Source organism: Hippocampus zosterae, chromosome 12 (genome assembly GCF_025434085.1).
Source record: "Hippocampus zosterae strain Florida chromosome 12, ASM2543408v3, whole genome shotgun sequence".
Classification (NCBI taxonomy): domain Eukaryota; kingdom Metazoa; phylum Chordata; class Actinopteri; order Syngnathiformes; family Syngnathidae; genus Hippocampus; species Hippocampus zosterae.
This window is the reverse complement of record NC_067462.1, coordinates 2,343,911-2,357,150: the sequence shown is the minus strand read 5'-3', so window position 1 is coordinate 2,357,150 and position 13,240 is coordinate 2,343,911. Positions and strand designations below refer to the sequence as shown.

General features: G+C 49.4%; 1 protein-coding gene across 10 annotated transcripts in view; it reads left to right on the top strand.

The window, feature by feature from the left end:
* Nucleotides 1–13,240, top strand: part of lrp1bb (low density lipoprotein receptor-related protein 1Bb) — a 190,523-nt gene that overhangs the window by 140,366 nt on the left and 36,917 nt on the right. For all 10 annotated transcript variants that reach the window (XM_052082609.1, XM_052082607.1, XM_052082605.1 and 7 more), the window contains 11 exons: nucleotides 65–184; nucleotides 1,904–2,017; nucleotides 3,000–3,149; nucleotides 3,769–3,891; nucleotides 6,287–6,406; nucleotides 6,848–6,976; nucleotides 8,042–8,164; nucleotides 9,436–9,576; nucleotides 9,810–9,997; nucleotides 11,982–12,165; nucleotides 12,261–12,346. In XM_052082609.1, coding sequence (XP_051938569.1) covers nucleotides 65–184; nucleotides 1,904–2,017; nucleotides 3,000–3,149; nucleotides 3,769–3,891; nucleotides 6,287–6,406; nucleotides 6,848–6,976; nucleotides 8,042–8,164; nucleotides 9,436–9,576; nucleotides 9,810–9,997; nucleotides 11,982–12,165; nucleotides 12,261–12,346 — 1,478 coding nt within the window. The remainder of the gene's footprint in view (nucleotides 1–64; nucleotides 185–1,903; nucleotides 2,018–2,999; nucleotides 3,150–3,768; nucleotides 3,892–6,286; nucleotides 6,407–6,847; nucleotides 6,977–8,041; nucleotides 8,165–9,435; nucleotides 9,577–9,809; nucleotides 9,998–11,981; nucleotides 12,166–12,260; nucleotides 12,347–13,240) is intronic.

Sequence of the window (13,240 nt, the reverse complement as noted above, 5' to 3'; positions counted from 1 at the left end):
CGATAAGGAATGCAAACATTTTTTTGCTGCGTTGACACCAATGAAATCCAAACACACTTGCCAGACAACAGGAACTGCCGGAAGGGTTTCAAGGCGTGCTACAACCAACGCTGCGTGGCCAACAGTCACTTCTGCGACGGCATCGACGACTGCGGCGATAACTCCGATGAAGCTTTCTGCGCCAGTAAGTCAATGCCCCCCCCCCCCCCCGCCCCCGGGCGGCACCAAACCAGACGCATTTGTGCCCATATTATTCCACGCCACAAAAGCGCACGCCGCGCTAAGCCCTCTCTCTTTCTAATGAGTCCTGAGATTACGGAGGATGCTCAAAAGACCACCCGCGCCGGACCCCCCTCCCCCCAAAGCTGCTTTTGAATGTCTACACAATCCGTTTTTGGTTCCTCGCGCAGCAGGCTGGCAACGTTTTGTTGATTTTAGCTGTGTAAGTAGCAGTCGGACTGTGGAAGGAGCGGTCGAGAGTGGTCTTCTCTCTCTTAAGAAGGAAGCCCTCGAAAGAAACGCTGCACAAGAGAGGAAAAAAGAGAGAATTGATCGCAAGGATTTTTGAAGTCCAGGCAATGTTGTTTTATGACTAGCAGAAGAATTGCCTTGATTTGAGTATTCATATGAAATATTAAGTACTGTATTTCTTGTGGGGCGGCCCGGTAGTCCAATGGTTAGAACGTGGGCTTCACAGTGCAGAGGTACCGGGTTCGATTCCAGCTCCGGCCTCCCTGTGTGGAGTTCGCATGTTCTCCCCGGGCCTGCGTGGGTTTTCTCCGGGTACTCCGGTTTCCTCCCGCATTCCAAAAACATGCATGGCAGGCTGACTGAACACTCTAAATTGTCCCTAGGTGTGATTGTGATGGTTGTTCGTTTCTGTGTGCCCTGCGATTGGCTGGCAACCGATTCAGGGTGTCCCCCGCCTACTGCCCGGAGACGGCTGGGATGGGCTCCAGCACCCCCCGCGACCCTAGTGAGGATCAAGCGGTTAGGAAGATGAATGAATGAATGTATTTCTTGCACTATGAGTCAAACGATGTATAAAGAAGAAGAAGAAAAAATTATCGACGGCATGAACAGATTCCAAATGGATTTGAAACTTGCGCTTACTATCTTCGAAAAGGTTTTTCTTTATAGTTGAAAATGGCTTACCTTCACTAAATCTTGCATCGCATTGTGGCCCGAAGTGGAATCCTGCTCCGTTTTTCTTCTTTTTTTTGGGGGGCTGTTTGGAAACTATTTCAATGTAGCATGCTAAAGAATGCGGCAGCAATCCACCAAAAATATTTGCCAACCGCCGAAAGAAAGTAAAAAAAAAAAGTTGTCACAGCTACTCATGTGTGTTATATCACTAATTTAGCACCCGACTTCCGCCACAACACGGATTTATTATTTACAGCCCCAAAAAGCGCACCAACCGAGCAGGATTCCACCCCTGGCCGCAATGTGACACGGGATTTGAGTTTAAAAAAAAAAATGTCCTAGTTGGAAGCGTGCATTGCAAATCCAACCGCTACTTGCTAGCGGCCGTCAACACGATTAGGGAAGGGGGATTTCGGCTGCCAGTCTGATTTTATTCAAATCACACCTGAGTCAAAGTCGCAGGACCAGCCAAATTTAGGAGAAAAGTCCCAACTTGTAGTTGGGGAAAATCCGCTCCTTGGAAATATTACACGACAGTTTTTTTAGCATTTGCAGATGGCTTGCGAGTTGCCTTTCACACCGGAGCATCTTGACATTTCATAGCATGACGTGTTAGCGCGCTCACGCGACTGCACGCGCGTCGCAGCCGGCGCCAAAGATTTCGACGTAGCGGCAGCTCGGGATTTTTATTGTCGCGCGCGGTGCTTGTAATGCCAACCCGTGTTATCCTCGTGAAATGCTAATTCTCTCCTCCCAGATGTCACGTGCGGCTCGTCGGAATTACCCTGCAAGGATGGGAGCTGCGTAGCCGACGCCGCCTGGTGTAACCAGGTCATCGACTGCGCCGATGCCTCGGATGAAAAAAACTGCAGTGAGTCCTTCGGGGCCGTGCCTTGCGCGGCACTTCAAAAGGGGGAACATCAAGTCAAAGCGTTACCTCGAGCAAATAACGCTGTGCTCTCCGTTGCAATATGCGCCTGTCACTCGGATCACAGAGACCGATACCCCCCCACCCCCGCCCCCGCCCCCGCCCCTTCCCTCTACCTTTTTACGACCGAGGTGACAGACAGTTATTGTGCTTTTGTCGTCTTGTTTTTTTATTTTTTTTAAATCCATCCATCCATCCATCATCTACCGCTTATCCGGGGCCGGGTCGCGGGGGCAACAGCTTTAGCAGGGAAGCCCAGACTTCCCTCTCCCTAGCTACTTCTTCCAGCTCTCCCCGGGGGATCCCGAGTCGTTCCCAGGCAAGCTGGGTGACATAGTCTCTCCAGCGTGTCCTGGGTCTCCTCCCGGTAGGACATGCCCGGAACACCTCACCAGGGAGGCGCTCAGGAGGCATCCGAATCAGATGCCCAAGCCACCTCATCTGGCTCCTCTCGATGTGGAGGAGAAGCGGCTCGACTCTGAGCCCCTCTCGGATGACCGAGCTTCTCACCTTAATAGGCAATACCCGAAACAAATATTTGATGAGAAAGTCTCTTGCGCAGTTTATGTTTATCTTAGCCGCAGTTTTTAATATTTTTTTAAATATACTTGGATGCCAAAAGTTGGCACCAAGGCATTGACCTTGAAAAATGGCTACGGGCGATAGCAGCTCTCTTATCAGTTATTTTTTGTTGTCATGAACATATTTGTCTAGCATTTAAAATTGATGGGATAAGGGCGCTATCGTCTCTCCAGCGTGTCCTGGGTCTTCCTCGGGGTCTCCTCCCGGTGGGACATGACCGGAACACCTCACCGGGGAGGCGCTCAGGAGGCATCCGAATCAGATACCCAAGCCACCTCATCTGGCTCCTCTCGATGTGGAGGAGAGCTTCTCACCTTTTTTTTAATTTTTTTTTTGTATTCAGACCACAGCGGCTGCTCTCACTATTACAAGTTGGGGGTGAGAGAGAAAGAGTTCATCCCCTGCAACTCCACTTCGCTCTGCATCCACCCCTCGTGGATCTGCGACGGCGCCAACGATTGCGGGGATTATGCCGACGAGGCCGACTGCCAAGGTGCGTCACCGGAAACGCACTTTGCAGGGACAGCGGCCGGGGCCGGGCTTTTGTGATGACGGCGTGTCGCTAGCAGATCGCCCGCGCAGGCTTTCTCAGTCATGACAATGACCTCAATAAGCACCGAGAGATCTTCAATTAAAATCCAGACGGCTCCGGTGGCCGAAAAGTCTTTTCGGACCAAAGGTCTCATAATGCTTTGGATCGGCGGAGCCGACCTGTCAAGAAAAATCTCATTTTTTGCTTCTCCCAGCATTTGCAGTAGGTGTGGTCTTGCAGAGAGGATTTTTATTTTTTTTTGGGGGGGGGGGGTTGTTTGAGTGACTCGGCAGCTGAGTGGTGGCATCCCTTTCTGACCAATCAGAATGAGACTGGTCCAGCCATTCGTTTTTACAAACTTTCAGCATGATTGAACTGTGTCGTGTCCTTAATTGTTCAAGAAACTGTTTGATTGGCACATTGCGGTCACATGATCACAACAAGCGCCACCATAGTACAGGTTCTTGCTGCGTCCACTAATAAAAAAAAAAACAAACAAAAAAAGGCAAAATGACGATTTCAGGACAGCAGATCTACACTAACACTGGATCCTTTTTATTTTTGTTCCTTGCTCCTCAAGTTTCCCAGGATCAGAAGTGCGAGGAGGGCCACTTTTCATGTCCTGGTGGGAACTGCATCTCCAGCGTGTGGCTTTGCGATGGCCAGAAAGACTGCGAAGATGGCGCCGACGAATTCCAGTGTGGTAAACGAACCAAAGTCAACTCTCCGAGCCGACTAATCGGTCCTTTTTTCAGAACGCGATTGGACAATCGCATGTTGAGACGCCATGACACCAAATACTGTATTTTTGGGGTACACAATATCCACCAATACTTATTTGCTTTTTGACACGATTCTGGTACTCCCCCCACTTTTTAACGCAGACATGACGCATATCCTAATAGGGATAGTTGAGGGCAAAAAAAAAAAAAAATTATGACTTGCATTTTAAATTCAGGTTATATATGACTAGCTGGTTCGCTCATCAGCTAGTTCCTGCGGAAGGCTGGTAAGGTGGGCCTTCGGCCCACAAAAGTGTTGTTGCTTGGTTCAACTTTTTGTTCATCTTCATTGCTTATCGCGAAAATAAAGAGATGTTTAGCTCTACTAAATAACTAACAATTTTATTGCAATGCTTGTGGGTAGACAACATTTTTTCGCTAAGATGCCCGCGCGATCGTAGTGAGCCACTGCCTGAGCGGTGAAGTAGGTACGTTTTGAAAAGGGACAGGCGGAAGGACAGACCGCGTGCGGGACGACGCGCAATATATATATAGATGAGCATTCAGCTGTTTACAGCGAAGAAGACAAATATCAAGCGCACGTACTTAGCGTTCAAATTATTTGCGGCGGATATTGGCAATCGATCTATTCTATTGGCTCATTCTGTGCCCAACGATGGCGGCCGTGTGCTTCGTCGTTGCCTCGATCACATCGATAGGTAGGAATTATTCCGCAGCTTGTTCTGAATAACATTTCGGGACGAGTCGATAGACAATACGCCCGTTCGCCAGCGTTAATTATTCATTCATTCATTCATCTTCCGAGCCGCTTGATCCTCACTAGGGTCGCGGGGGGTGCTGGAGCCTATCCCAGCTGTCTCCGGGCAGTAGGCGGGGGACACCCTGAATCGGTTGCCAGCCAATCGCAGGGCACACAGAGACGAACAACCATCCACGCTCACACTCACACCTAGGGACAATTTAGAGTGTTCAATCAGCCTGCCACGCATATTTTTGGAATGTGGGAGGAAACCGGAGCACCCGGAGAAAACCCACGCAGGCCCGGGGAGAACATGCAAACTCCACACAGGGAGGCCGGAGCTGGAATCGAACCCGGTACCTCTGCACTCTGAAGCCCACGTGCTAACCACTGGTCTACCGGGCCGCTGCAGACGTTGATAAACTGACTGCATAGGCAAAAATTTCTTTCAGGAAAATGTCGATGCGGTTCCAAAACATTCCGAATCGCACATTTCATTTGTCACTGTGAATAATCTGCACTTGCTGCGGCGCTGTTCCACCTGAGAAACAAACGACGACTGCAGCTTTGATATGTTTAACATGTGGCAGACCCGTTCCCTTTTTTGTCACGCGCGCCGAGCGTCTGAAGTGCAAATTTGGTTTCACGTATAGTAAATCTGAATCATCACGCTTTCCGCATTTAGCCATTTCACATGTCTTCTAAGCGCTATCTCACATCTTCACAGCCAACGTCTGACAGCAAGTGTAAATGCACAATAAACACGCCCGCCTCACCGGCAGGATCCGCAGCCATAATTTCGCATCCCGTCGTCTGACCCGCAACGCGCATCTTCCCTCCGCTCTCTCATCAAAGCTCCGTCAGACTCAGAGAGAAAGCCACCAGTGAACGGCTCCCCCGGGGGGGAAACGCAGAGTGACTTATAGCCGCACGCTCGGCGCAGATAACGACTCCGTGTGCGTTTCGACACAATGATCGCCACCATTAACCTCGAACTTTTTCCCCATCAGCGCCGGGCGCTTCGTACCAAATAGATTAAAGGAAATTACTTTCGATCATCAATTCTACCCGGCTTTGATGCTAAAAAAGTGCCTTGCATCGACTCGGGCCGTAATCATTAGATTCGTTGTATCAGCCAAGCTATCGGACCATATTTAATGATTCCTCTTTATTGGACGATTCAAAAAAATTAAAAACAAAAGCTAAAGTGGCAATAAATTAGCCCGACCAACCCTTCCTTATGTTCCGCTGTACTGTCGCAGGATAAAAACAATCGCGCGTCTTTGCTCTCGGGAAGTTAGCTTAGCATAATGCTAACAAGGAATGCAAACAACGCATTACATAGAGGTGTCTATTCTTTATCCTCTGCAAAGAGCAGTACTGCAGGATTCAATGAATTTGCATGTTCCAAATCACAGAAACGCTTATTTAATTGAATTTTTTTTATTTTTATGTCGTCTGAGTGGTGCCTCTGTGCTTCTTCGCAAGAGGCGGGGCACACTCAAACCAGGGAGTATTTGTTGTGAAAAATCGAAGTAAATATATTCAAGTGGGTATGCCAATTTGTCCCCAATGTTCCATTGATTCCCCCCCCCCCCTCGCAACTGCCTTTGCAGACTCGTCATGCCTGTGGAACCAGTTTGCCTGCTCCAAAAACAAGTGCATTGCCAAACAATGGCTGTGTGATGGCGAGAACGACTGCGACGACGGCCTTGACGAGAGCGTGCAGATCTGCGGTAAATGCTCTTCGCCATGTCTGGCGGGAAAGGTCTCATCGGCTGCAGCAACGTGACAAAAAGAAGCACAGCAAAAAAAAAAAAAACTTGTACCAAAATAATCTTAACGAGACAAGCGTCATGAGACTGCGGGCGTCTCTGATGACTCATGTGGGCAGAAATAAATCTTTAATGGAGGTCCCGGAGGCACAGCTACTTTTGGTGGGTGAAGATGCGTGTGAGTCAAACAAGGTTGGATTTGGATTTTTCCACGCTGTGCAGTCTTTGAATGGGGTGATCAATAATTGCCAAGAGCTTTTCAATATGTCCACACACTCCTCCCCCCTTATTCCTCATCCTCGTGTCCTTTCTTCTTCCATGCCAATCACACCATGTTTTTGTGGTTCAATTTAAAAGGAAAAAAAAATTGTTGGGTTTTTTTTTTGTGTTTTTTTTTTCCAGGCGCAGTGACATGCGCTCCGGGGCTGTTCAGCTGCCCGGGTTCATATGCTTGTGTTCCAAAACGCTGGCTCTGTGATGGCGAAAGAGACTGCCCCGACGGGAGTGATGAACTTTCTGCAGCTGGCTGTGGTAAACTCAAAAGTTGTCGTCGGACAAGTTGACCCTAGAACGCAGCTTTGCGATTGCTCTTTTGGAGGCATTTGTCGTCATGACCACCAACAACTTTTCAAGTATTATGCGTGATGCAGCTCTGAATTGATCGATTTTTTTTTTCTTGCTGATTTGCTCGAAATGTCAACAACCCAAATTGTACGATAATGCTAACCTAGCAATTTATCACGACTTTACCTGCGTCGCTTGCGATCGATCAAAATGGAATCTTTGTGAGGATCTCCGGCCGCGCAATGTTGCATCATTCTTTTTTATTCTTTTTTAATTTTAATTATACATATATATAATATAAATTAGGGCGGCTAGGTAGTCCAGTGGTTAGCACGTCGGCTTCACAGTGCAGAGGTACCGGGTTCGATTCCAGCTCCGGCCTCTCTGTGTGGAGTTTGCATGTTCTCCCCGGGCCTGCGTGGGTTTTCTCCGGGTGCTCCGGTTTCCTCCCACATTCCAAAAACATGCGTGGCAGGCTGATTGAACACTCTAAATTGTCCCTAGGGGGCGACTGTGAGCGTGGATGGTTGTTCGTCTTTGTGATTGGCCTGTGATTGGCTGGCAACCGGTTCAGGGTGTCCCCCCGCCTACTGCCCGACAGCTGGGATAGGCTCCAGCACCCCCCGCGACTCTAGTGAGGATCAAGCGGTTAGGAAGATGAATGAATGGATGAATAATATAAATTATTTACTGGAAGCTATTATTAAGTGGAGGGGGGGGGGGGGAATGATCGCCTCTTGAAGTTGAAATCCACTAAGACGTGGCAATAAAGGATGCCACCCAGCATCCTTTAAATATTGAGCACTTTGCCGTTTTTCGGCGGATTTACAGCCTCACTCGGCATTCCCACAAAAATCCCACATGGAAAGCGTCGCTAAGCCACGTGCACGTCGGACGAGACATTAATTGGGCCTTTGAACCCGAAGCGCTTTGTGATGAAAAGGCCAAGATTGGGTAACCATGACGACAAAGACCCCAGCAGATTCCGATTGTCATGTCGCCCGGGGCGCCGCTTGTGCTCGTGCATTTTAGCACCCAACAACACGTGCGACGACAGCTCCTTCCGCTGCCACAACAAAGCCTGCATCCCCCGGCGATTTGTCTGCGACCACGACGACGACTGCGGCGACGGCTCCGACGAGTCCGTGGAATGCGGCAAGTCCCTTCCGCTCTTCCTAGTCATGCGCCGTTTTTCGACGACGACCTCATTTTGCATGCGCTCGACGTCTTGTCTTCCGTTACAATTTTTAATAGGAGAGCCTAATGACGTCTTTAGGCTGCAAAAAACGATGAGCAAAATTAAGCCCGGATGAGTGACGGCGCTTGGTGCCGGCAAACAAACACCTGCTTTTGCAACAATCTTTATAAATCACGCGTTTGCGTTGAGATTCATTGCCGCTTAAATGAAAATGCGCAATCTGTCATCAAATATTTTCACATCTTATTGCGCGTCGTTTAACTCAACGCCGCATTTCTTACTGCCGAAAGAAAACACACTTTGCGTTCGGGCGATTGCTCCTGAGGTGGCTGTACGGTCAGGAGGAGGCGGAGCAAGTGTCGTATCCGCCGCACGCACGCAGCTAGTCGATCAAATCATACGCAGTATAACGGTTCTCCACGGGAACGGAAGCCACAAATCCACTTTAGGAATCGGCAACTTGTCAAACGAAGGGATGGAAAGCGAGCGCAGCCGAGCTTCATCTGAGACCTTCGGCTTGGAATGCGTTTAGCTTCACAACGCGCGGCACAATTTGGACTGTTACACAGTAATTACCTTTGAGTTGTGGATGGAAAGTATTATTTTTGTTGATTTTTTTAAAAAATCCACAGAAACGCACCAAAAACGAATACTATAATCAATCAAAACTAACTGAAGCTGACTACATTTCAGAATCAGAATCAGAATCAGAATCATCTTTATTGGCCAAGTATGTAGAACACACAAGGAATTTGTCTCCGGTACAACATGCTGCACTAGTATCATCGTAAACAACAAAATCATTGAACCATTTTAGAGTAACCAGTAGTTTTGTAGTAACATTTTGTGGTGCTGAAAAAGGTGGTGGGCAGGGTGCGGGGGATCCAGGAGGATTTTCCGTGCCCTTGTCTTGATTCTTGCAGTGTGCAAGTCCTCAAGAGTGGGTAGGGCGGTGCCAACGATTTTTTCTGCCGTCCTAACTGTCGGCTGTCCTACTGTCCTAACTGTTTGTTAAAAAAAATAAAACAAAGCTCATAAAGAACTCAAAACTAACCTTGATGAAGATAGCCGGAAAAAAAAAAAACTTGTTTGTTTGCTCCCATCCCAGCGCCGTTGAACGATTAGCCAATTTCCCTGCGGCGGCTTTATTTCGCGGAATGGCGACGGCTGTTAAACTGACTTGTCAGCGTGCAGCCTGCAGAAAACGTGTGCGTCCATCTTTCTCCAGTCTACCGCTCATGCGGCTCCGGAGAGTTCCGCTGCGGCGACGGTCGCTGTCTTCTCAGCGCGCAGTGGGAGTGCGACGGCTACGCCGACTGCCCCGACCGCTCGGATGAACTGCCCCTGAACCTCAAATGTCTGGCCGCAGGTAAGACCGCAATTGAAACTCTCATCTGGAACCTTTTGAACAGAGTTACGGGCAGCGGCCGCAAAGTGATGAGGACAAGACGAAGGGGAACAAAAAAAGCCGCCGCAGCTAGCGGGCGCGCGTCCCCGACTCGAATGAAACGGTCAAGGTCACGCGTCGGGACAGAAACACCCCGCCGCCGACTTTTTCCGAGGAATTTATCGCCGACGCTACCGTGTCCCGACTCTTTTCAGGAAGTTTGTGCAACGGCTCCTTTTTCATGTGCTCCAACGGACGCTGCATTTCCGAGGGAAATCTCTGCGACGGGAGAGACGACTGCGGCGACCAGTCGGATGAGAGAAACTGCAACGTGAACGAGTGCTTGAATCGACGTGTTAGCCGCTGCACGCAGGACTGCCAGGATCTTCCTGTCGGGTACAAGGTAAGAGCTCCGGTTGGCTCCGGGAAGCTCCCGCGATTGGCCGAGGTCACGGGGAGATGACCTTTGGCAAAAAAAGGCGGGGCAAATACGACACAGGCCGTCGGTGGCAGTAAACACTTGATCGCCAGTTGATGCTAATCAATGTCCACTGCTGTGATTGTGTTCATCGTGGTGTGAAAATCATCAAAATTCGATTCATCCTCCAGCCCACAGGTGTTAAACTCAAGGCCCGGGGGCCAGATCCGGCCCGCCGAGTCATTTTATTTGGTCCGTGAAAGCAATTCCTGTGTGTCAACTTGCTAAAATCTGTACCGAAATGTGAAATGATCACGTGTAATAAATAACGTGGAGATTTTGCAATCATTTTGTGACAACGTTTAGACTCACTGGAACAAGAATTGAACAAACTACAAAATAATTGACTTGACTAATTACAAAACTGGTCATCTATTAATTTGTTCTGCGCAACTCACAATTTTTGTGGTTTCGCTGACAGAACGGCCCTCCGAGGGAAGACGTAACTCCAAATTACCCCGCGACCAAATTGAATTTGACACCCCTGCTCCAGCCCGTGCAGGGCTCCCCAATTTTCTACAGGAACTAATTTCTAGAAATGAATTTAGGACAGGGCGGCCCGGTAGTCCAGTGGTTAGCACGTGGGCTTCACAGTGCAGAGGTACCGGGCTCGATTCCAGCTCCGGCCTCCCTGTGTGGAGTTTGCATGTTCTCCCCGGGCCTGCGTGGGTTTTCTCCGGGTGCTCCGGTTTCCTCCCACATTCCAAAAACATGCGTGGCAGACTGATTAAACACTCTAAATTGTCCTTAGTTGTGAGTGTGAGTGTGAATGGTTGTTCGTTTCTGTGTGCCCTGCGATTGGCTGGCAACCGATTCAGGGTGTCCCCCGCCTACTGCCCGAAGACAGCTGGGATAGGCTCCAGCACCCCCCGCGACCGTAGTGAGGATCAAGTGGCTTGGAAGATGAATGAATGAATGAATTTAGGATACTAGAGCGTGTGTATCCATTCCAGCTCTGCGATCGTGAAATAGGTTATGCCCCTCTTAGGCGCGATAAGATGACTCAGCGCAATCTGACCCGGCAGCGCCGTGAAATCATTGCCCCACCCCCCCCACCCCCCATTGTATGCTATTGTCTCGCCATTGACTCGATTTGTGGAAATAGACAATGGAAATCAAGCCGGCCTTGTGTATTTGACTGTTTTGATAAATGGCTCCGCTGTTGTCGCAAGCTATCGATGCTCTTAACGTTTCTGCGGTCGCAGAGTCAAAGAGTTGAATGGTTCGCTGTGACAATTCACTTCCACGATAGCGTTTGTAGCTCTTCAGCTTTTCGAGGTAGTCCAGGTGGATCGTATACACGCAGGATGCGCGCGGCGGCTAATTAACTCATGCAAAATCCGTCCTGAGCCGGCCCACCATTGAACAAATAAAAGTGGGAGGGGCATGCATGCGTCGACCTTTCAAACAACCTTGAATCTTGCGAGGGTGGTTTCATGACATGCCAACACCCGTCGGCCCGTTCCTGGCGTGCGATGTCAGGGGTGGAATCCGGGTCAAGGCCACATCCGAGCGGAGCCTTGGCCATCGCTGCCGTCACACTGTGAAGGTTTATGCCTTCATCCCTGGATTTGCCTCCTCCTCCTCCTCCTCCTACGCTTCTGATTGCCCAAGATGTGGCTTGCTGTGGTCCAAAAGAAGCTGAAAGCGCAATAAACGTGCGCTTTCCTGCGGCGACAGGGTCAGAACCGGACAGGGTGCGCGTCAATGCAGACCTTTATCTCAAAACGTTTGCGGTTCTCAGCAGTAGACCAGAGACTGGCCAACCGAAAGGCTTTTCAAGGAGCTTTGAAGTACTTCTTCGCACGTTGGGACTCACAAGTGTTGCATCTGCGTCGCCGTCGTCACGCGATGTCGCGCTCGCATCGCTCGGACCGCCCGTTGGTCTAATTACACTTCTGCCCCTCAGTGCAAATGCTGGCCCGGTTTCCGCTTGAAGGATGACGGGAGGACGTGCGTGGATGTCGACGAATGCTCCGCCACCGTGCCCTGCAGCCAGCGTTGCATCAACACCTACGGCTCCTACAAGTGCTTGTGTGTGGACGGATACGAAGCCCTGGAGCGCAAGCCCGACGTTTGCAAGGCTGCGTCGGGTGAGCAGAGTGTGTGGGGGGCTTTTTCCTTTTCGTTACACGATCCCGATTCGAGTGTCAGCGGAACAGCAGTTGTGCACTTTCCCTCGTTTCAGCCGAGGAACCTTTTCTTATCATGGCCGACCACCACGAGATTCGCAAGCTGAGCGCGGACGGCTCCAATTATACCATCTTGAAACAGGTGAGGAAAAAAATATATATATACCGGTAGTACTGTGAACCTATTTGTGGGTGTCTTCTTTTGAGTTGAAAAATCGATGATGTAATAACAAAGTAGTAAATTAGTAGTAAAGTAAAGTAATTTTTTTTTGAAGCGACACGTTTCAAGTGAGAGGCAAAGGACCTAAAATTGGCTAAAGAAGCAAATAGCGACCAAGTGTTGGGAGTGTTGCGCATGAGCTACTGACACGTCAGTCTAAGATTCTAAATAGCGAGTGCTGAATTTGGCGTTCGCTCACCGAAACCGATTCTGTCGGCCGCTGGTGTAAAAGCGGCGATACTCAAAAAAGGCTTTTGCGCACATGACCAAATTGAAAATTCACATGGCACTTGCTCGGTTGGTCTGTGTTCATGTTACAACTGCTTTGTCAGCAGAGACTCCCCACGCTTCGCTTTTTAGCCACAGGTAAGTAAAAGGTCTGACTTTTAGCATTGGGCAAAATTAGCCTTTCAGAAATGTGTCACTCGAGATCAAAGGTGGTTTGTCTCCTATTTAGGCATGTGAATTAAAAAAAAAAAAAGGCTGACGCTTTTTGGAGCACTCTACTTAATGACAAGCTTGTCGTTAACGTTGCTGTCGGAAGGTTCTATACTTTACCACGGGGAGACTTAAAATGCGCTTCTGAGCATGCAGATAAAAGCCTCGCGCTGATTTAATCTCAACAGATGATATTTGGAGTAGCGCGACGTTCCCGAGGGGCACTTTGGCGCCTGTCTGCGAAGGTGTTGATGATCTGATGAAGATGTCTCATTTCACCTGCCGGATTATCTGACACCTTTTCAAGGGAGCCTCGGAGTGAGACCGAGCGGTGGGAGGGGGGAGGGGGGGGCATTTTTTCCAGACTGTCTGAGTGAC